The sequence below is a fragment of the Giraffa tippelskirchi genome, chromosome 1, assembly GCF_054371585.1.
Source record: "Giraffa tippelskirchi isolate mGirTip1 chromosome 1, T2T-mGirTip1v1.2.pri, whole genome shotgun sequence".
Taxonomy (NCBI): Eukaryota; Metazoa; Chordata; class Mammalia; order Artiodactyla; family Giraffidae; genus Giraffa; species Giraffa tippelskirchi.
The window spans coordinates 109,783,252-109,806,941 of NC_137275.1; the positions used below are offsets into that span (position 1 = coordinate 109,783,252).

The 23,690-nt window shown below is 47.8% G+C and overlaps 1 protein-coding gene and 1 long non-coding RNA gene across 5 annotated transcripts in view; one reads left to right on the forward strand and one right to left on the reverse strand.

Annotated features, from left to right (window-relative positions):
- LOC145506034 (kazrin-A-like) overlaps positions 1 to 23,690 on the reverse strand; it is a 38,817-nt gene that overhangs the window by 1,289 nt on the left and 13,838 nt on the right. For 2 of the 4 annotated variants that reach the window (XM_081489670.1, XM_081489659.1), the window contains exons 2-11: positions 16,213 to 16,292; positions 8,182 to 8,302; positions 5,377 to 5,436; positions 4,910 to 4,989; positions 3,917 to 4,078; positions 3,730 to 3,827; positions 3,145 to 3,256; positions 2,129 to 2,379; positions 1,656 to 1,681; positions 1,023 to 1,080 (exon numbers count right to left, since the gene is read on the reverse strand). In XM_081489670.1, the coding sequence (XP_081345796.1) occupies positions 1,023 to 1,080; positions 1,656 to 1,681; positions 2,129 to 2,379; positions 3,145 to 3,256; positions 3,730 to 3,827; positions 3,917 to 4,078; positions 4,910 to 4,989; positions 5,377 to 5,436; positions 8,182 to 8,302; positions 16,213 to 16,292 (1,048 nt within the window). Of the gene's footprint in view, positions 1 to 1,022; positions 1,081 to 1,655; positions 1,682 to 1,874; positions 2,005 to 2,128; positions 2,380 to 3,144; positions 3,257 to 3,729; positions 3,828 to 3,916; positions 4,079 to 4,909; positions 4,990 to 5,376; positions 5,437 to 8,181; positions 8,303 to 13,879; positions 14,068 to 16,212; positions 16,293 to 23,690 lie in introns of all 4 variants that reach the window. The other 2 variants (XM_081489688.1, XM_081489680.1) reach the window with 2 other exon arrangements.
- On the forward strand, positions 8,309 to 23,399 carry LOC145506906 (uncharacterized). The gene is made up of 4 exons (XR_014054434.1): positions 8,309 to 8,426; positions 16,530 to 18,199; positions 20,692 to 21,429; positions 23,242 to 23,399. It is a non-coding gene; the product is annotated as an uncharacterized LOC145506906 (long non-coding RNA).

Consider the following 23,690-nt stretch of genomic DNA (forward strand, 5'->3'; position numbering starts at 1 on the left):
CGAATGGTTCAACACTAATACCTAAATGTGAATGTATGGATGGATGAATGTTAAAAATTATAACAGGCAATAAATTCTATAATGAATTATGAGTTGGATAAACTCATAAGGTTACAGAACACTGTAATACAAAGATACAGCCTCAACAAGAAATGAGAAATTGACCAAAGAAAAACACACATGGAGTTGAGGGATTATAAAACTCTTAAAATGCTAAATCTTTTCATAAGAAAAATATAGAACACCTGAAAGATCTCAATTCCTCCTAGATTAATTTATAAATTAAGGTAATACTCAAAAACCTCAAAGCTATTGAAGTGATAGGACCCCAAACTCTGTGTGTGTGTGTGTGTGTGTGTGTGTGTGTGTGTGTGTGTGTGTGTGTGTGTGTGTGTGTGTGTGTGTGTACATATATATTATATATATGTCTTCAGTCACTCAGTCATATCTGATTCTTTGCAACCCCGTGGACTGTAGCCTGCTGGGCTCCTCTGTCCATGGGGATTCTCCAGGCAAGAATACTGGAGTGGGTTGCCATGCCCCATACACACACATATACACAGTGAAAATACTTCTATATGTTGACAAAGAAATTTTACTTCAAGTAGATTCAACTTAATCATACTTTTGAAATAAATGTGAAATTCCTACTATGATGAGGAATGGCTTAAAAGTGAGTAACAATCACACAGACAAATATTAGGTAGCTCTGACTCCATCACTCGGTCAGCCATGGGAGGAGTGATCACCCTTCGGCTGCCCTGTTCTAGACCACGGATGTGGTGAGAACAAGACAGAGGATCAACAGCATCAGAGCTGCCAGTGGACCAGAACAGGGCTTGGGCTCCCTTCCCCTCCATGCCCTGGTCTCTCTCCAGAGCAGGGAGTGGGGCTCCCTTCCCTCCATGCCCTGGTCTCCCTCCATCACCACCTCCCCAGAGGAGAGGAGACCTGACCAGCATGGCCTCTCCCTGTCTCTACCACAGTCCGAGCAAGCAGAAGGGCCAGAGCCCCACACTCACCAACAGACAGACTGCTTGCTTCATCTTGGGACTGGGCGTTGTCTTCTGTCAGCTTTTCCTGCCAAGGGACCAGAAGAGAAAGTGAATCTCCATTGGTCAGCGTATTGTTGTGGGCATGGTCCAGAGTCCCAGACCCTCTTGGGGGACACATAAGCACCAGAAAAGGGCCTTGAGAAAGCAAGGCGCTGACCCAGGAGTCACAAACCCACAAACCCCTACAGTATCTGGGGGGACACAGTGGGTTCTGCCTTCCCACCTACTCCTATGCTTTGCCCTCCAAGTGGGCACAGACTCATCACATCTGGGCTCTGCTGATGGCACCCAGACTCTGGTGTGATGCTAAGGGGATCTGAGCACCCCTGCCTGACACCCCCCATGCCTCCGGGTCCAGGGTTACAGAGTGAGGGTGTCTCAAACAGTAAGGACAGGGCCAGCGCTGCCAACCGGCCTTAGGACAGCTCTCAACAGGCCCGTCTCCCTCCTACATTCAGCCTAGAGCCCCCAGGCCAGCTGAGAGAGTCAGGGACAACAGTAGAGGACAAACCAGGGACCGTGTCCACCCTGGGCTTTGTTGTGGGGGGAAAGCAGTGACTGAGGGTCTGATGCCGCCAGATGCTGGAGAAACCGACTCACCTTGTGGCAACACTCACTCAAGCGACCTACAAGAGAAGAGACATCCGCTGAGTGGTGGGGACAGCCCTCTTGCCACACCTCCCTCCCTAGGGACAGGGTGCAGGCTGGGGGCTCAGACACTGAACAGAGTCCCGGGCCTGTGACGGCAAGCGGGACATTCCGAGTCTGGACAACCCTCAGGGAGGAGAAGAGAAGGGAGAAAAGGAAATAAAATGAAACCGTGGAAAATCTCTGTGCAGCGCTCCTGAACCACCTTCTTCTCCTGCCTCCTCCCACCAGACTCGGCCAGGGGGAAGAGGGGACCGTCAGCTGAGTTGGGGGGACCGATGTGATCATGGTTTGGTAGGACCTGGTGAGGTGGGAGGAGGAGGAGTTTCCTGGGTAACAAGATCAGAGACAAACCAGGAGGAACAGGAGGATTGGGGAGATGGAGGAGGGAGCCAGCACCTCCTCCCTCCCTTCTAGAACCTCACCTTTAAAGTACCAGCATACAGCACATCCGATTAGGATGAGGACAGTGGTGACTCCAAGTCCAGTTACCATTTTCATCACCAGTGAAGTGCATGAGGAGGGAGAGGGAGTGATGGGTAGTCTCTGGCTCATGGCTGCTCGCTCTCCAGGAACCAGGACCTCCCCATGGGCCAGGGTACTTGATTCTTGGTCCACACACTTCATGTTGCTCCAGGGCGTACAGTCCATGACCATGACCTTCCCATCAGGGCACCTGGGTACAGATACAGGGGGACTCATCAGGGACAGCTAGCTGGATGAGGAGAAAGAGGGGGTAGCCTCCTGTCCTGGGTCCCCTGACAAGACTGGAGGGGGGACAGGCTCCTGCTGTCTGCAGGGCAGGGTCCCCTCACTCCCCCTCACTGGGCAGGAGAAGGATCCAGGATTGTGTATTGTGGCCCCCAGGCTCCTGCTGAGTGTTCAGAGCTGTTCTTCAAGAGCTCTGTGAGGGGGGCCTCATCCAGGTCAAGGGTCAGAAGGGTATGGGCACAATTCTGACTCATCTTCCAGTCAAACTTAAATACCAGGCCCTTTCATCCACCTGTTGACTCTTCCTACCAATCTCAGCCAACACTGGAGCGTCAGAGGACAGTGAATTACTACTGGCCACCGAGCCCCCCAGTAGGAAAGATTCAGGTGCTACTGGCGAGCAAGGGCTGGGTGTGAGGCCTGTCGAGTTGGCTCCGGTTTTATAGGAACCTTGAAGGAGCACACACGTGGCCTCATGATGACTTCTGTCTGCTGTCAGCACTTCGGTCTTTCTAGGCCCCTCCTGAGGAGACGTGGGAAGGGGCCACTGGGAAAGCCGTGCAGGACAAACGGGGGTGGTGGGGAGCGCTGCTGCAGGCTCAGGAGACCCCACAGGCACAGGGGAGCTCTGAGAGGTGGGAGGGGCTTCACGGAAGCAGAAGAGAGACATGGGTACAAGGAAACTGGGGTCTCCTGTGGGTTGGAAGCCCCCTAGGCTCCTGTGTCTCACCCGGTGCTGCATTTCTGACAGAATTCAGCTGCATCTTCTCCACGGAAAGTGCCAGGTGTGCATTGACACTCACTGTCCTTGGTGGAGGTGCAGCGGTTTTTTTCTTCTTCTCCTAGAGACCAAAGATAAGGTTTTGCTGTTTGTTGCTGTTTCAATGAAAGAATTAGTGTTTTTCATGGGTGTTTGGAACTTCCCTGGTGGCTCAGGCGGTAAAGCATCTGCCTACCAGGCGGGAGACCCGGGTTCGATCCCTGGGTCGGGAAGATCCCCTGGAGAAGGAAATGGCAACCCACTCCAGTACTCTTGCCTAAAAAATCCCATGGACGGAGGATCCTGGTAGGCTACAGTTCATGGGGTCGCAAAGAGTCGGACACGGCTGAGCTCACGCATGTGAGCCCCAGGACAGAGCACAGGTTCTCTGGCCACAGAGGACGACCTCAAAAACAGTCCTTTCCATCCCTCCCTCCTCTGTCATGATGCGAGGTGTGTTTTCTCCAAGGAAAGCATTTCCTGAAGTTTTCTTTCAAATAGGAAATCACTGAGGCTGCTTATACACTGGGAAGCAAGAAATAGGACTGTACTAGCCTTTCAGGTCATTCTGGCGTTCTTCTCTTTTCCTTTCCAGTCCTTTTCGGTCATAGTTCAACCTTCGCAGGCACACAATTCCACACTGCAAACTGTTTCTGTTTCCAAGAGAAAAAGAAAAAATTTAGACCTGGCCGCAGGCAAACATCTCTCAGCAGGCTAGTGAGAACTTCTTGCACCGACTGACCTGTGAAAACTATCAACCATTTTCAGTTGCCCACGAAGGGCTTTCTTGGTCAAGTGGTCCAGCATCCGCGCGTGCACAAGGCACTCCATGAAACAGCTACAGTTCTGCGGGAGGCCCAGACTGGGCAGCCACTTGTTGCCGATCCACTCATGTTTCACGTTCCTGTATGCAAGGGTCTGCATTCAATAATTAAGGATGGTTAATTGGGGAAAAAATGGAGGAGGCAACGGCAACCCACTCCAGTACTCTTGCCTGGAAAATCCTGGTGACAGGATGATTTGAGAGAACAGCACGGAAACATGTCTATCACCATATGTAAAAGAGATGACCAGTGCAAGTTCGATGCATGAAGCGGGGCACTCAAAGCCGGTGCTCTGGGACAACCCAAGGGATGGGGTGGGGAGGGAGGCGGGAGGGGGCTTCAGGATGGGGGACACACGTGCACCCATGGGTGATTCATGGCAAAAACCACCACCACACCATAAGGAAATTATCCTCCAATTAAAATAAAGTAAAAAGATACAACCGTTTCAATCAGTCAAAACTTTCCTCACACTTCGTACTTTTAACCCATGTAACAGACAGACAGCGTTTTCTATAATCCCTACGGTGAGCAACAGCGAGGTGGCACGCAGTCTTTGACCACCTGACAAGCATCTCCTTGGCAAGCCCCCGGGCAGACACCGTCCGCGGTGCTGGGCTACAGCAGGCCGACAGGGACGCCCCCTGTCCTGGGACGCACGTGCCTTGGGGGGCGGGGGGGGGCAGAAAGCGAACAGGTGTGTGAGAGCGTTTCTGAGCCACGGCTGCTGTGAGGGAGAGGAAGCGGACGGCACGGACTGCAGTGGGACGGGAGGAGGTGGCTGGCTTCAGATGGGGGGGAGGGGAGACCTTCAGACAAACGACTTTTGAGCTGAGACAGAAAGAGTCCACAGGAGCTGGCCTCCCGACCAAAATAACAGCAACAGTGACGACCCACAGCACCCACTTCACCTGCATTTCTGAGGCCGAACCAGGTGAGCCAGCTCGGCAAACCTCCACAGGGCAGCGCGCAGGCTCCGAGGAGCGCCGTTCTGAGGGAGTGAAGGAGCGGTGTGTTACCCGGAGGAGTCACAGACACCGGTCATCAACAGGACTTCAGATAAACAAAAGAGCTCTTTTCACTAATTTCTAATTTTAGAGAAAAGGCCATTTAAGTGTGCAACTACTTTTGAAATTTTAAGGTTTAATGGGACGAAATTATAAAGAATTTTTTAAAAAACTCCCATTTTAATTCCCATCTCATCCAATAAATAATGAAGAACAACATTCTGAAAAGAAGTACAACAATAGAGTCTACTTCATCCAACAGCATTTGTTTCCTTCTAACATTTTTACTTATCAAATAAAAGAAAATTTCATACATTACTCAATACAGTGGATCAATAGACTTGTTTCAATAAGGAAAAATAAAAACCCACCTTTTTCACTTCCTTATAGAGTTCTAGCTGCAACCTCGGAAGATTGGAATCCATCAAAGCCTACAACAAAACACAAGAGATTTGTTCAGAGAAGATACATTCTACTTACTAGCAGTTCTAAGAGTGATGAAGGACAGGGAAGCCTGGCGTGCTGCAGTCCACGGGGCCGCAAAGAGTTGGACACGACTGAGCGACTGAACAACAACCACGAAGCAGTTCTAAAGAAATCTAAATAAAGGACAACTAAAACTTCAATGTTGATGCAAAGGAGAATATAATAGCAACTAAACTGAAAACCTGTTCATTAAGAAAGAAGTATATGTATGCAGGAAGTTACCAACTAGATACAGGTCATTCACCATAATATTTAAAAAAGGAAGGAAAAGAATATTCATTACAATCAAACACTACATAATATCAAAATTAAATGGTAGATAGTTCAAATTCACTCTAAAGCTCTTATATTCAATTAAAGTACATACTTTAATCATTTTTAGTCATTAAAGCACATTCTTTAACCATCGTTTTTAATGATGATCCAACATCAGCAATTCCCTGGAGTCTGCAGAGCAAGTGGGACAGGAGGTGGACACCCAAGGGCAGAGCCCTGATTCCGGCATGGGAACACGCCGCTCCACGCAGAAGCCGCACCCTTCCCAAAGGTCTGGTCCGCCCGTGAGGCACACGTGCTCCCCACCTCAGGGCCCCAGCGACACACGAACCTGCTGGAACCACAGGCTCCTCAGAGCCCTGACCCTGTTGCTCGACTACAAGTCAAACCGAAATGGCCACACGGGCAACTTCAACCCAGGAATAATGGCTGATGGCAACCACCAGCAAGGACACAAAGTCCACGCTGGAGATGGCTTCCCAAGACGGAAAGATCTCTGGGCCCCGCTCTCAGCCGTGAGAACCCTCTCCTCCGAACGGTACTGCCAATGGCTTGTCCACAAGAAGAGAGAGAAGATATAACCAAGCCTCCACAGAAAAGACGTCTTCCTTTCCTGTGATATAAGCATGTGACAGCTATAAACCAAGCTGGTCTTAGCAAACCCACAGAGGCTCAGCGAGCTTGAAAATCAAACCAGGGTCACATTCTGGGAGGTTCTGAATCATGCCTAGGATATTTTAAAATTCTAATTCTACTATTTCAGTTTGGACTACAGTCCCTCAAACAAGCACATCAAAACGGACAAGTATATAGTAAAACACGGCTTGGCCAGTAAAACTAGAAGGCATATCCAAGTTTTGTTTCACTTCATAAATGTTTTATAAACTAATGTCAAATGTATTTTATTACAGGAGAAAAGTAAACTTCAAAGCCGAGAAATAGCACTGAATGGGCGCTCACAGCCACAGGCGATGCTAATGCGCCACCTGAGCCCTCCCTGCTCCCGCCTCCACCTCCACACCGGGGTGGACACACAGCCGCCACGTCCAGTCCGTGACAGCCCAACCTCTGCTCCTCACTGGCACCCCAGCACCTCCTCCTGGCTCAGGGCCCCGCCTCTCTTCCCTGGACACTTAGCCTCCCTCATGGATTCTGGGCACAAAGTCTCTCTTCTGTCCAAGGCAAGCTACAAGGCACCACCAGGCTACTTCAACTACCAGGTTACAAATCCTCGAGAGCTCTTCCCTTTCTTCATTCTCTACCAAATAAAGTGCAAACCCCTTGAACTGATCCTCAACATCTCCCGTTCTCTGGTAGAGTCCCCCTCCTCCGTGAGTCTGCAAGCGTTAAGAAGGTCCTAAGGGACGTCCCTAGAGCACTCCTTGCTTCCACTGCAGTGGGGCCCGGGTTCGATCCCTGGTGGGGGAAACCCAGATCCCACATGCCACACAGTGAGCCAAAAAAAGAGAAGGTCCTAAATCTTCTCATTCACCTAACTGCCACCACCTCCGGGGAGCCTGCTCTGCCTCCCCACACAGAAATCACCTCCACCTCCAGACTGCAATGATGAGCTGCCAACATCTCCCAGAACTCAGAACTTACACCATGCGTTCAGGCATTTCTGAACAAACATGCTCCCCGTCTGAGACTGTACATTATCTGAAGGCAGGAGCACACTGTCAGCTGAAACCCCAGGATGGCTGGGGATACAAACAAGGAGAAGGGCAGAATGCGAAAAACAAAGGCAGTTTTCCAAGATAGTAACAATTATGAAAGAACTTCATCTTCAATGGCAGCAGAAAACAGGAAAAGGGAAAAGTGGATTAAAGCTACACTGATCTTGGGTACAAACTCTGCACTGGGAAAGCCTGAGCAAAGAGGACCTGTGTCCCCCGCGCTCCTCACCTCACCTCCCACCCAGGTGGCTCTGGCTTCACCAACCTTTTCTGGGAACTCCTATCTCCCCAGTCACGTCACACCAACTCCAGCCAGAACTCCAGCCAAGCTACCAGAGAAGGCACGTCCTTACCTGTGAACAGTCCTGCCTGACCCAGGACTCGGGAGACGAAGACATCAACGGCGGATTCCACCGCCCGTCCCCTTGCCTTCTCGGGGCGTCTTGGTTTCTCGACAGAGTGACACTCGGTCCAAGAGCCCCCAGAGGCCACTGCCAGCGCCCATCCCTGACCTACGCCCCGCGCAGGCATGAGGGGAAACCTGTTCCCTCTGACTGGGCAGGTACAGCCAGTACCCTGGCAGACACTAGAGTCCCTCCAAACCACACACTATTCGATTAAAAAAGTGCAGACGACCTAAAGGACTTGGCTACTCAAAACAAAAGAACACCAAGTCACGGCTTCTTCCCTTAGCTACAGTGATCGCATCTCAGAGAACACCGTCCAGAGGGTTCTTACTTTTATGACTTTGTTGAGGCATTCGTCAGCCACCATCCTGACATCTGACTCCGCGTCATCACTGCACAGCAGAAAAAGTTCCATAGCGATGCCCAGAAGTTTCTGGAATTCTGGAGAATTTCTAAATGAAAAGAGAAGAGAGACTGTCACAGCCAAGAGAACACACGACGATGAAACGCAGTTAGGTTTCTGGTATCCTGTGTGGGATTCTGGAAGAGAAAAAGGACGTTACATTTACCTTACAGGTAAAATTCATCTTAATAATATATTTCATTTAACCCAATGTATCCAAAATATTACTTCAACATGTAATCAACATGAAGAAATTACTGTGCTATAGAACAATCTTTTTTACAGCACATCTGAATTCAGACACAAAATTTTCATCAGAACTATTTCATTTGGGGGCTTCCGTGGTGGTCCAGTGGTGGGACACGGGCTCGCTCCCTGGTCTGCGAAGACTGGCAGGCTCCCACGTGCTGTGGGGACAGCTAAGTCCGGGCACAATACTGAGCCCGCACACCGCGATCACAGCACCCCCCGCCTGCTGCAACTAGAGGAAGCCCGAGAAGGAGCGAAGACCCAGCACAGCCCAAAAGAAGTAATTAGATAAACCTTTAAAAGAGAGAGGGGGGGGGGGGGAGACAGAAATACGTGTGTAGAGATTCCATACAATTCACAGCTGAAAAAGCAGGCTGACTTGTAATTAGCAGATAACCTGGAACTCGGAAGCACAGCCTAGTGATTGCAGTCTATTGCTAGCAATACTGCATTTTAAACTTCAAAGTTGCTAAGAGACTAGCTCTTTAGTGCTCTCAACACACAAAAAGGAATAACAATGATACGACAGAGGTGCTGGCTAACACCAGGTTGCCGCAGTGCATTATACAAGGGAATCAAACCACCAGTGTTGTGGGCCCATTCTCTCTCAATTTTTAAAAAAGACAAAAAGTAGGTTTACATACTACTTCTAACCATGCTTTTAAGAAGCTCTCCAATAACTAAATCAAATACTGTTTTTAAATTTTAATTTAATAAAATAGATAGAGGACTTAGGGAGTCCCTGGTGCCTAGTGGTTAGCACTCTTGAGCTCTTGCTGCTGTGGCCCCAGGTTCGACCCCTGGCGGGGGAACACATTCTGCGAGCTGCACAGCACGCCCCAAAAACACAACAACAACGAGACACAGGGCTAGTCAGGCTATCTATTTCTGCTTGAGAGAGCTTTACAAGTTGGTCTTTCAAGAAACTTGTCCATCGCACTTGCCTGATGCTACAGCGGACAGGAATCCGTCTGCCAGTGCAGCGGACATGGGTTTGATCCCTGGTCCACAAAGACCTCACGTGCCACGGAGCAACTAAACCCGTACCCCACAGACGTTGAGCCTGTGCTCTAGAGCCTGACAGCCGAAACCACTGAAGCCCGTGGGCCTACAGCCTGTGCTCCACAGCAAGAGAAGCCACTGCAATGCGAGGCCTACCGATCGCAACGGAGAGCAGCCCCCGCTGGCCGCAACTACAGAAAGCCTGTGGGCAGCAACGAAGACCCAGCACCGCCAAACAGAATAAACAGTGCTTTTCGAAAAAGAAACGTGCCCATCATCTAAGTGGTTGAATTTACTGGCATCAAGTTCGTATTTCCTTGTTATCCTTTTACTATCTGTACAACCTACACTGACACCATTTCCCTTTTCCAGACATTAGAAATTTGTGACTTCACTTTTTCCTGATCAGTCTTATTACTCTTACTGACATTCTCAAAGAACACACTTTTCGTTTTATTGACTTTTCTATACACTTCTGTTTTGAATTTTACTGACTTTTGTTATTTTTAGTATGGCCATCCTTCTGCTAAATTTGGGTCTCATTTGCTTTTTAGTTTTCTAAGGTATACTGAGGTTACTGAAGGTCTGAGACCTTTCTTCTTTTATAAAATAGACGTTTAATGCCATAAATGCCCCTTTAAAATGCTATAGCAGCATATTACAAGTTTTTTAATCCTTCCTTTTTATTTTCACTCAATTCAAAATATTTTCAAATTTCCCTTTTGACTTCCTCTTTGACCCATGGATCATGTGGAAATGTGCTATTTGTTTTCCACATAGTGGGGGCTTTTCAAGACCGCCTTTCAACAGAAGAGTCCCAGACACCTACACTGAGGTCGGAGAGCATGCTTTGTGTGACGTTACTGATTTACGTCCACAGACCTGCTTATGGCCCTGCCAGTCTTCCTTGGCACGTGTCCTGTGGGCACTCGAAAGGGGTCTTCTGCTCTCCTGCATGGAGCTTCTGTAAATGTCGATCAGGACACGGTGGGACAGTGTTTTCAGTTTTCGAGATCCAGATTTTAAGAATTTCTGAGAGGCCACTGACATCTGCCTGTAACTGTGGGTTTGTCTATTTCTCCTTGCAATTCCATCAGGTTTTGCTTCGTGTGTTTCTGAAGCTCCGGACTTCAGTACATACACATTTAGGGCTGTCACGCCCACTTGATGAACTGATGCCTTTACTGTTGTTATGAAATGATGATCCTATTCCAGGTCATGGCCTTGGATTAGAGACCCACTTCGATGATAACAGGGCTCCCCTGGTGGCTCAGCTGGTAAAGAATCCACCTGCAATGTGGGAGACCTAGGTTTGATCCCTGCGTTGGGAAGATCCCCTGGAGAAGGGAAAGGCTACCCACTCCAATATTCTGGCCTGGAGAATCCCATGGACTGTATAGTCCATGGGGCCACAAAGAGTCAGACACAACTGAGTGACTTTCACTTCCACTTGATGGTAATATCAGCTTCCATCTGTTCAGGGCCAACATGGTGAACCTCTTTCCATTGTCTTACTGTTAACCTATATGAATCTTTATATTTAAAATGTATTTCTTCTAGGCAGCAGAGACTGGGTCTTGCTTCTCGTTTGATCTGAAAAATCTTTTGCATTTCATGTCATTATTGATACAACTAGGTTTATTTTTTATTTTTTGGCCTCAACGGCTCTCAGCTGCAACGCCCAGGCTCTTCACTGTGGCACTCGGGCTCAGCTGTCCTGCAACATGTGGGATCCCAGCTTCTTGACCAGGGATTGAACCCATGTCCCCTGCATTAGAAGGCGGGTTCTTAATCACCAGACCACCAGAAAAGTCCCTAAAACTAGGTTTGAATCTGCCACTGTACTGCGACTTCCCTATTTGGTCCATATGCTCTTTATTGGCCCTCTTCCCTGCCTTCTTCTGGGTTAAATATTGTTTGGGTCAGCTTCAGTTATTTTCCTCACCGTTGCTCATGTTTTCTTGCTTCTTGGCATTCCTGACCATTTCGGATCAGATGCCAGACCTTATACCTTCTATCTTGTTGGGCGCTATACACTTCTGAATTCCGACGTTCTTGAAGTTTGCCCTGGAATGCAACTGTGTTATTCTGAAGGACTAGGGCCGCCCTGGGCTCCGCCTGCAGGCAGGATCAGAACAGCATCTCATCTAGGGCTGAAGTGAGTCACCCCTGCTGTGAAGGCAAACCCTTCTGAGCAGCTGACCCAAAGCGCCAGAAGGATGAGGTTCCCCCTCTGGCTGGTGAGAGCAGGAGCTCTTCCCGCACTTGGAGTTTCAGCACCTGCTCCCTCCAGCCCCTTCAGGTGACTCTACCCGCAGCTCCAGGCCACTGTCTGCAGCAAGACTCAGCTGAGACCTGAGAGCCCTCACGGGTCTCCAGGTCTCTCTGTGCAGCTTGTCCCTCTCTGATCTTCCCCCCATGGTCCCAGCCACCCTGCCTCCTGAGGCCATCAACTCTGCCTCAGCAACCATGGGCTCTCCCGGGTTTCCCCTCCTCCCGTCCTCACTGGAAAACCCCCTCCAGGCAGTCATCTGGGGAAATCCTGAGGCTCATAGCATTAGCTTTCCATTTTTCCAGAGATGCCTAATACCTGATGCCTTGAAAACCACAGTGAATGCACTGTATCCATTATCAACTGCTTTGGGCAGGAAGGCAAACCCTGTCCTTGTCACTTATCTTGTTGTTCAGTCGCTCAGTCATGTCTGACTCTGTGACCCCCATGGACTGCAGCACGCCAGGCTCCCCTGTCCTCCACTGTCTCCCAGAGTTTGCTCAAACTCATGTCCGTTGAGTCGGTGATGCTATCTAACCATCTGAGTCAGAAGCAAAAATCCTTCATAATTTTCTAATTTAATCTTTATCATATTATTATTATATCACCTAGTCACAGATGTAGAAATCATCTTTAATAAAGTTAACTAATATTCCTTTCCATAAATGTATCAAGTTCAATTCCCCTGTAGGTAAGTCATCAAGATTATTTTTCATTCTTTAACGGGATGACTAGCATTGCACCAGGATCACCGGACACTTTCCTAAGGATAAACTCCTGAAGCGACATGGCCAAATCAAACAGGCCAAACTGCCTTTCATTTTTTTAAATATTTATTTATTTGGCTGCGCCGGGTCTTAGTTGCCGCACACGGGATCTAGTTCCCTGACCAGGAATCGAACCTGGGCCCCCTGCATCGGCAGCACAAAGTCTTAGCCCCTGGACCGTGAAATTCCCCAAGTTGCCTTTTAAAAAAGTTGCATCATCTCTGACAAAATCCTGAGGATTGTTTAATGTCTGTAAAGTTGACAGGTAAAAAAGAAACGTTCTGATTTTTGTTTTCGTCTCATTCCAGTGATTACTAGTAAATCTGAACATTTCTCCACAGGAAGCATGAAATAAGTGTTAGCTATTACGTCTACTGGCTCAGTTACATTTCTTCTTTTCCAAACTGCCCATTCATAGTTTTGCCTGTTTTCCTATTAGAAAGACAGCCTTTTTCTTAATGGTTTACAATTTCTCTCTAAAGAAGCTAGTAAACCTTTGATACATATACCATCAATACTTTCCCCAAGTTGCATTTAAGTTTCAGTTTAAAGTAGATTTTGACATACTGAACTATATTCTAGATAAAACACTTTTTTCCTTTATATTGTAAGCATTCCACAGACTAAGATTAAATGTCCTTTTTGTAGTAATGATTTCACTCTCTTACATTTAGGTAATTAATCTGGCATTTACGTTTGCCTGCAATATGAAGAATATTCCCCTAAATACTCAACTGGTTCAATAATCCATCATTTCCACACTAATACAAGATGTTACCTTTATCGGAAATTCGTATCTGCACATACGCACATACACTTTCCCACTTCCTATTCTGTACCTTCTTTAATGTCTAAGAGCTATTTTAATGTCATGAACACCAGGTCTCACCAATTACTGATGGTTTCAGATTTTGTTTGTTAAAACTGATGTATTTATTCTTGCAGATGAACAAGTTCAAAAATATCTCTACTAGAATTCTGATCAAGCTCATTTTAAATTTATGGATTAATTTAGAGAAAGTTTAACTTTATGATAAGGAACTGTTCCCACGTTGAAAAAGCAGTAGTCATCTGTCCCTTTCAGGGAAGTCCATACAGTCCTTCCATAGTTTCTGCATATCTCTTGTCAATTTCTTCAAATATTATATGTTGGTGCTACTATGAATTGGATCTTGAAGCATTATATTTTCTAACAGATTTAAGCTAATATATGGGAATGGGAAATCTATAGATTCCTGTACACTTATTTTTACCCAATCACCTCATCAAGGCCACTTGCTTAGACGAGGGTGTCGAGGTCCTCCCAAAAGGAAACAAGTTAAAAATGAATCCTCACCCTCCACTGGACAGAAAACATCCGAGTGCTGGGGAAAGAGGGCAGTGAGGTTATCTTCGTTTCTGTATTTCTAACAAATTTTCCGGGTGATTCTGATGTTCGTGCGTATGTAGGAAGCAGGACAGACCACCAAATTGAGAGCTGAAGTAGGCTGAGTCACAACACACCTCAAGGACTCGAGAAGCTGCCTGAAATAAGCCCCGAGAGATAACATCAGTACCTGACAGAAGCTGAAGAACGTACCAGAGATCAGGTACATTAGAGGAGAGACCACAGGAAACGCCAGCCACGAAGACTTCCTAAATCATTACCTGTGTATAAAAGATCCACTGCAGCTCTACAACCCGACATTTCTGAAAAGTATGGAGAACATCTTAAAACAAACACGTTCTTTGATCTGATGCGACCAAAGACAACCTCTCTGCCTCCAAAAAATATCCCATTCATCTGATCCTACGTAGCACAAGCACCGCAAAGACCATTAGCATTACTCCATAAAAACAGAACAGACACAGGAATGGAGAAACTATTAACAGCGATTACCACGATTTACGATGGCAAAGTGAACCACAAACCAGTCTTAACATATCTCAACGTACTTCCCAGGTGGCGCTAGTGGTCAAGAATCTGCCTGAATGCAGAAGACACAAGAGATGCAGGTTCAATTCCTGGGTGGGGAAGACCCACTGGAGGAGGGAAATGGCATCTACTCCAGTATTCCTGCCTGAAAAATTACATGGATAAGAAGAGCCCGGTGGGCCGCAGTCCATGGGGCTGCAAAGAGTCAAACATGACTGAGCAATTGAACACACACTCACTCACACACACACACGCCCCCACACACAGGTGTGAATCTAAGCCAACAGTCCATCAAGTCCACTGGGAATTATTAAGAAACAAAGTAAGCGTAAGGCATGAAGCACTCAGAATGGAAAAGGTCTATTTTCTGGGTCCATAAGCTTTCGATGTGAGGTGTTCTTCCTGAGACCTGGATGCTGGAAGGCTGATGAGCACAGCTGTGCGAAGGAAGCAGCAGGCCCCGGGGGTCTGCCAGGCATCTAACGTCCATTCACATAAGAGTCATGGCGGCTTGCAGGACAACGTGCGCCACCACAGGATGGATTTCTGCCTCTCAGGAGCTCATGAGCACTTTCACGCAGCTCTCAACAGCGTCCCACGGGTGTCGCTCCTCCCACAAGAGCTCTGTACACTGAGTTTACACATCAAAGACGAGGCCACAGGGACTCCAAGAAGTTGGCCTCGTCCGAAGCTGCATGGCTTATTCGGAGCGGAGACAGAATTCAAACCTTCTCCCCTACTTTTACTTAGTACTGTTGTCTACAATAGCATGCTAACTTAGAATTTTTGTATTCTTATTTTCAGCACATATTCTCACTTGTCACTTCATTTCTTCCCACAATATTTCTACAAATTAGATGAGAACAGTAATCATACACTGTCTTTCAAAATGGCATTGAGTTCAACTAAAATGAAATAGCCTACATGAAATCACTTTGAAAGCATAAAATACAAGTGGCAAGTATAAAATACAAGTGGCAATGTGCCACTAAAAATAAATGAATCACCAAATTTCTGTCAGTACGAAAACCAAGGTGATTATTCTTAGAGGTTTTTCTAATAGATTACAAAGAGCCCTTCCCAACAGGAGAAGAACATGGATGATTTACTCCAAGAGAAAGTACTTACTCCAAGAGAAGTATTTCACACGTCCCATCCGAGTAACGGAGTTCAGAAACCATAAGCACATCTGTTTCCTACTCACTCATTTAGAGACAGGCTTAAAATAACTACCACCCACAGATACAAGGAACAGTACTCAGAAAGAGAGACAGACAGTAAAAAGCAAGGAGAAGGAGGAGAATCAGCAAAAAAGCGATACAAGAAGGTGCTGCCTGCTCACCCCACAGGCAAGCCTGAGCCAGGGAGGTGGGCCTCCGGTTAACGCCCATGATCCCACCATCCCAAAGCTGTGATGAGCAGGGAGCACCCCCACAGGGCGGACAGGGCAGAGCGCAGAAGAAAAGCAACCACGAGATCCCAGTAATCGGGCAGGCTCTTGTTCCCACACCGCAATAAGTAAAATACAAACATGCTGTTCAGTTATCCAAATGGTTACAACGACACGGTGTAAGATTACAAGAAGGAAGCATTACTCATTACGGTGTCTGGAAATCCTCCATATCCACCGCCAGAAGGGGGAGGGGTCCCGTCAAGGTTTCAAAACAACTGGGGCGACGAAGAACATTCTAGCCCATTAAGGATGAAAACACAGAAGTGTTCTATTTTCACTAGAAAGTTCAAAGTGCAGTTACCTGAGAGACTGTGCCACTATGTTTTCACGTATTGTCAGACAATGATTCACACGGTCTTGGTGGCTGAGAGTTCTTTCTTTCTAAAAGGGGGAAAAAAAGAGTAAAGGAAGTTAGTGTTGTCCACTCCATCTATTTCTACGTGGCATTCATTCATTCATTCAACACAGCTTCTTTGACTCCAAGGAGTAAAACCGTGCGGGGGCAGGGTGCTCTGAGGTCAGAGAGGTGGGGTGGGCCGAACCCCGGGTTCCCTCCAGGACTGGGCTCCACAGAAAACTCAGGGGGCGTCACTAACACGCCTGCCTTCTCTGCTGCAGAGAGAAGAAACTGCAGCGCCAACAGGGCTGGCCCAGGATCACGTGGACAGAGGGAGCTTCAATTCAGCGCAATAGTATAACACCTACTCTACACAGCAGCCCCCTCGCAAAACCACACGGACGGACGAGTCAGCCCCACACAGGCCTCACACGATGAAGTATGAGAGAATGTATTAACACAATGGCTAAGTGCTCCTATATCTCTGAATGGCTACAAACAAGTACCCTGCCCAGAGCCTTTCTCAAAAGCCTCCTAGTGAGACTTTTCAGTCAAAATTTTAAAAAGGAGACAGACTGGCCAAGAAGATGAGATAAAAGGTGCCTGCTTCTCACCCAAACCTATGACTTCAGAGGTCTCTTAAGCAGGCACCGGAGAAATACAGAAGACAGGGATGATCCAAAGAGGAAGCGAAAAAGAAATCAGGCTTGATGATTACATCCAAAAAAGGATCCGAGTGTCTGACAGCTACCAGGACATGGTACTAACTAGCAACAGTGAGACCAGAAGACTCCTACGTTTTTGAGGCAATTCTATAAAGAGTACCAAAGAGATTAAAATACTAATTGACCAACACCTCCGTTTAATCCCTAATGCAACTGCAGGCCGGAGAAGGCAACGGCACCCCACTCCAGTACTCTTGCTTGGAAAATCCCATGGACGGAGGAGCCTGGTAGGCTCCAGTCCATGGGGTCGCTAAGAGTCAGACACGACTGAGCGACTTCACGTTCACGCACTAGAGAAGGAAATGGCAACCCACTCCAGTATTCTTGCCTGGAGAATCCCAGGGACGGCGGAGCCTGGTGGGCTGCCGTCTATGGGGTCGCACAGAGTCAGACACGACTGAAGCGACTTAGCAGCAGTAGCAGCAGCAGCAACTGCAGGCTCCAAAAAACTACACGTGAAGGAACAGACTCTTCCAATTGTGCAAACCAAGAAAGACACACCCTCAAAAGGCAGTTCAGACGTGGCCAGGGAAGAACATGGACAAGGAAGAGTCTCCCGAGCGGAAAGTCAGGGCCCAGGAGAAGGAAAGACAGGCCTGGATGAGAGGCCAAGTCCATGGTGTGCAGAGAGGGGCTCCCAGTCAGCAGCCAGTAAGTCTCTCACCACATGGACAGGTGACCATGTCCCCCACTGGTCTCCTTCCTAAAAGAGACTCGCTGATGAGCTGTGCTGTGGGCTGCTAGGCACCCACCAAAACACCGTGCTTCCCTTCTCAGACACGAGCTTCCTGCTGACAAGTCCCACAGCCCGGCTTCCCTGCAGCCAGGCACACACAAGTGACTGTTCACACAGATGAAACGGGAACACAGCAGCGAGTGGAGCTTCTGCCTGTGGCTTGCCCAGGGCACCACCCCCTCCTTTTAGCTTCCCCCAACTGGAACAGACACTTCTAACACCCAGTTTCTGAACGTACAGACAAAGACAACAAAAAGGCTGCAGGGTGACAGGATGGAAGGAGCCTGGGTCCTGAGTGGCAGGAGGAGGCAGAGGCCTTTCACCTCCCGCCCACCTGAGTCACTCACTTCAAAAGTGCTGGGATGGAAACAATCCAAATGTCTCAGTGGATGGATAAACAGCTGCCACGGAGTAACGGAATACTGCTTGGCAGTGAAAGAAGCAAACGACTGACACACACAAGGATGAATCTCAATGCATCTGCTTCAAGGTACACAGGGATGATTCAATTTATGCCACAGTCTTTACCTTTAAGGGAATGTAAAGTGGTCTGAAATTTACAGGGTCCTGGCAGGGGAGGAGTACACTAAAAAAGGTACCGATGAGTGAACTGGATTCCAAACTGGGAAAGGAGTACGTCAAGACTATATATTGTCACCCTGGTTATTTAACGTCTATGTAGAGTACATCATCCGAAATGCCAGGCTGGATGAAGCACAAACTGGAATCAAGATTGCCAGGAAAAATATAAATAACCTCAGATATGTAGGTGACACCAACCTAATGGCAGAAAGTGAAGAGGAACTAAAGAGCCTCGTGATGAAGGTTAAAGAGGAGAGTGAAAAGCTGGCTTAAAACTCAACTTTCAAAAAACTAAGATCACGGCATCCGGTCCCATCACTTCATGGCAAATAGATGGGAAACCAGTGGAAACAGTGACAGACTTTATTTTCTTGGGCTCCAAAATCACTGCAGATGGTGACTGCAGCCATGAAATTAAAAGACGCTTGCTCCTTGGAAGAAAAGCTATGAAAAACCTAGACAGCGTATTAAAAAGCAGAGACATTACTTTCCTGACAAAGGTCCGTCCATCTAGTCAAGGCTATGGTTTTTCCAGTAGGCAGGTATGGATGTGAGAGTTGGACTGTGAAGAAGGATGAGCGCCAAAGAACTGATGCTTCTCAGCTGTGGTGCTGGAAAAGACTCTTGAGAGTCCCTTGGACCTCAAGGAGATCCAACCAGTCAATCCTAAAGGAAATCAACTCTGAATATTCATTGGAAGGACCGACGCTAAAGCTGCCTTTTCATACTGTTCATGGGTTCTCAAGGCAAGAACACTGAAGTGGTTTGCCCTTCCCTTCTCCAGAGGACCACGTTTTGTCAGAGCTCTCCACCATGACCCGTCTGTCCTGGGTGGCCCTACACAGCACGACGCATAGCTCACTGAGTTAGACACGGCTCTGGTCCATGGGATCAGACTGGTTAGTCTTCTGTGACTGTGGTTTTCATTCTGTCTGCCCTCTGATGGAGAAGGATAAGAGGCTTATGGAAGCTTCCTGAAGGGAGAGACTCAGGAAAGACTGGGGAAGGCTGACGGCAGGAGGAGAAGGGGACAACAGAGGCTGAGATGTTTGGATGGCATCACATACTCAATGGACATGAGTCCGAGTAAACTGCGAGTTGGTGATGGACAGGGAGGCCTGGCATGCTGCAGTCCATGGGGTTGCAAAGGGTGGGATACAACTGAGCAACTGAACTGAACTGATGCTGAAGCTCCAATACTTTGGCCACATGATGTGAAGAGCCGACTCTTAAGAAAAGACCCTGATGCTGAGAAAGATTGAAGGCAGGAGGAGAAGGGGGTGACAGAGGATGAGATGGTTGGATTGCACCACTGACTCAATGGACATGAGTTTGAGCAAACAAACTCTGGGAGATTGTGAAGGACAGGGAAGCCCGGGGTGCTGCAGTCCATGGGGTTGCAATGAGTCAGACATGACTGAGGGAGTGAACAACAGCAACTATATAGATATGTGTGTGTGTGTGTGTGTGTGTGTATGTATGTGTACATCAGACCTCAGTTTGAAAAAGAAAGTACTATGAGAGTTTAAATGCTCTCTTCTTTGAGCCACCACATTAAAGTCTCGATTACAGCAGCTCACCTAGTTGAAGACCTTAAGTCATCAAGAAAATTAAAGAACACTGACCTCTCCCAACAAGTTAGGAGGCAAACGAACTCTCTTCTGTATGGCTCCCTTCCAAAGTGAAAACCCACAAAGGCCTTAAATGAGCTGCATTCACACACCCGGTCTCCCAGCTCGACTGGCAATGACCCCTCTGTGGGCAGCCTCTTACCCTAGGGTCTAAAACAACTCCTGGGGGGATGGCCATCAGAAAAAGCTGACAAACACTAAATTGAGTGCACCTCACTATCTAAGATGGTCACAACAGAAAAGTGATCAATACAAATATAAGCTTTAAAAAGAACTGTGTCTCTCTCCTCGCATGTGGACTAGGCCACAAGAATACAGGTAACAAAAAATGATACCACTTTCTGAACCTGCTGCCTGATTTCCTTAAGACTCACATGTGCTGCACCCGCGGCCCCATGCTAGAATTTGAGCAAAATTTATGAGACAAGCAAAAAAGCAAAGACCGAATACCAATTTCACCCATCAAAATAAAAGTACACTCCTGTGTTGTCTGCTTGGGTCTAGCTCCTCCTCTGAGCTCCCTGTGGGGATAGAGAGAAAGATGTGTGTGTGTGTGTGTGTGTGTGTGTGTGTGTGGATAGAGAGAAAGATATGTGTGTGTGTGTGTGTGTGGTGTCCGACTCTTTACCACCCCATGGACTGTAGCTCACCAGGTTCCTTTGCCCACGGGGTTTTCCAGACAAGAATACTGGAGCGGACAGCCATCCCGTCTCCAGGGGAACTTCCTGACCCAGGGATCAAACCTGTATCTCCCTCTCTTGCATTGCAGGCAGATTCTTCACTGCTGAGCCATCGGGGAAGCCTGCCCTATTCCCCCAGGGCTCCTGCCCCAGGCCCTGCCATGAGCCAGCACCACACTCTGGAAGGAACGCTTCCCACGGTTACCTCTCCAGGGATGACAGACTCACTGAGAACAAGCGCGTGCCTCTCACGGGCACTCAGCCCAGCACCTACACTGGACAGGTGTTTCACAGACAACAAAGGAGTGGGCAAGTGCTTGCCGTACAAGAGTAGGTTGAAAGTGAAAGAAAATGAAAGTCACTCAGTCGTGTCTGACTCTTTGCAACCCCATGGACTTAGTCCATGGAATTCTCCAGGCCAGAATACTGGAGTGGGTACCCTTTCCCTTCTCCTGGGGATCTGCCCAACCCAGGGATCAAACCCAGGTCTCCCGCACTGCAGGCAGAGTCTACTGGCTGAGCCACAAGGGAAGACCAAAGGAGTAGGTTAAATACACAGTAAAACTGACTCAAAAGTCTTGAGTCAATCTTACCAACAGGTTTCGGAAGATAAATGATAATTATGTTAACCTTGAGTTTCTAAAACCAAGAGATGGAAAGAGAAGTAGAAACAGCAGAGCTTAAAAAAAGAGAGACCCTGAAGAGCAGTCCCACGCGACTGAGCTCAAGCAGCTTGTGGAGTCCCAGCTGCAGCCCTCAGGTGTGACCAAGACGTCAGTGACGGCCCGTCTGTGACCCTGACTGTCACAGCTTTACTGCCAGAAAGGGTGAGTACACGTCCCATCACGGTCAGCTACGAAGAAAGCGCATGTTTCAGATCTCTCTTCTAACTCATCCAAAGTCACTTCCCAGCAATCCACACCGATTTGAGGGGGAAAACATCTGCCCTGATTAAATTTTACTCTTTTCTGCACTCAATAGGTAGCTCTAAAATCATAAAATTCTTCAGGTAGATGGATGGTCTTCAGTGGTGACTGATCTTATATTAAAATTCAAACAATAATGACTAGGTGGCGCTAGTGGTAAAGAATCCGCCTGTTAACGCAGGAGAAGCAACAGCTGTGGTTTCATCTCTGGGGAGAGAAGATCCCCTGGAGAAGGAAATGGCAACCACTCCAGGATTCTTGCCTGGATAACTCCATGGACAGAGGAGCCTGGCAGGCTACACAGTCCATGGGGTCACGAAGAGTTGGACACGACTGAGTACGCATGCACGCACCTATTTTGAGTGAGGAGCATAAAAACAAACTACCTGATTGCTACCTAAATAATTATGACAAAATCTCCGCTTTTATCACACTGAAGAATCAGTTCAGTTCAGCTCAGTCGCTCAGTCGTGTCCGACTCTTTGCGACCCCATGCATCTCAGCACGCAAGGCCTCCCCGTCCATCACCAACTCCCAGAGTCTACCCAAACCCATGTCCATCGAGTGGGTGATGCCATCCAGCCATCGCATCCTCTGTCGTCCCCTTCTCCTCCTGCCCCTAATCCTTCCCAGCATCAGGGTCTTTTCCAATGAGTCAACTCTTCGCATGAGGTGGCCAAAGTATTGGAGTTTCAGCTTCAACATCAGTCCTTCCAATGAACACCCAGGACTGACCTCTTTAAGGTTGGACTGGTTGAATCTTCTTGCAGTCCAAGGGACTCTCAAGAGTCTTCTCCAACACCACAGTTCAAAAGCATCAATTCTTCGGCACTCAGCTTTCTTCACCATACAACTCTCACATCCGTACATGACCAGTGGAAAAACCACAGCCTTGACTAGATGAACCTTTGTTGACAAAGTAATGCCTCTGCTTTTAAATATGCTATCTAGGTTGGTCATAACCTTCCTTCCAAGGAGTAAGCGTCTTTTAACTTCACGGCTGCAATCACCATCTGCAGTGATTTTGGAGCCCCCAAAAATCAAGTCTGACACTGTTTCCCCATCTATTTCCCATGAAGTGATAGGAGTAGATGCCATGATCTTAGTTTTCTCAATGTTGAGCTTTAAGCCAACTTTTTCACTCTCCTCTTTCACTTTCATCAAGAGGCTCTTTAGTTCTTCTTCACTTTCTGCCATAAGGGTGGTGTCATCTGCATATCTGAAGTTATTGATATTTCTCCCAGCAATCTTGATTTCAGCTTGTGCTTCTTCCAGCCCAGCGTTTCTCATGATGCACTCTGCATATAAGTTAAAGAAGCAGAGTGACAATATACAGCCTTGACGTACTCCCTTCCCAATTTTAAGCCAGTCCGTTGTTACATGTCCAGTTCTAACTGTTGCTTCTTGACCTGCACACAGATTTCTCAGGAGGCAGGTAAGGTGGTCTGGTATTCCTATCTCTTCAAGGATTTTCCACAGTTTGTTGTGATCCACACAATCAAAGGCTTTAGTGTAGCCAACGAAGCAGATTTGTTTTTGGAATTCCCTTGCTTTTTCTATGATCCAATGAATGTTGACAATTTGATCTCTGCTTCCTCTGCCTTTTCTAAATCCATCTTGTACACCTGGAAGTTCTCAGTTATGTACTGCTGAAGCCCAGCTTGAAGGATTTTGAGCATTACTTTGCTATCATGTGAAATGTGTCTGCCACAGGAGACTGTCCGCAGACACCCATCCAGGTTCTGGCCAGCGTGACTGCGATGCCCGTGAAATGGACATCACTCGCCCCGACGATTAACCTCTCCCTCAGCAAGATGTGATTTATTTCCAACTGCAGACAAGTAATAAACTTCAGTCCACTCGTCCCACTATGGAAGGCCGTTTTATTGTTTCTTGTGTGTTAATAACAACCATCTAGGCTAAGTTCACACTTACGGGGCGACCACCGCTCATTTAAGGGGCCTGCAGACCGCCTTGAACTGAGACAAGCCGGTCTCTTTCCAACACTTCAGTCTTCTGCTGCGACCCCCGAACTAAACGAAAAGCCCTGAGGCTACGGGAAGACAGGCCCGACTGACTCCCAGCCTGTTTAAAGGGGGCCCCGCCAGAGGCTCCCCATTGGAACGCGCGCGCTCCCCCGCCCTCCAGCCCGACGTCCCCGG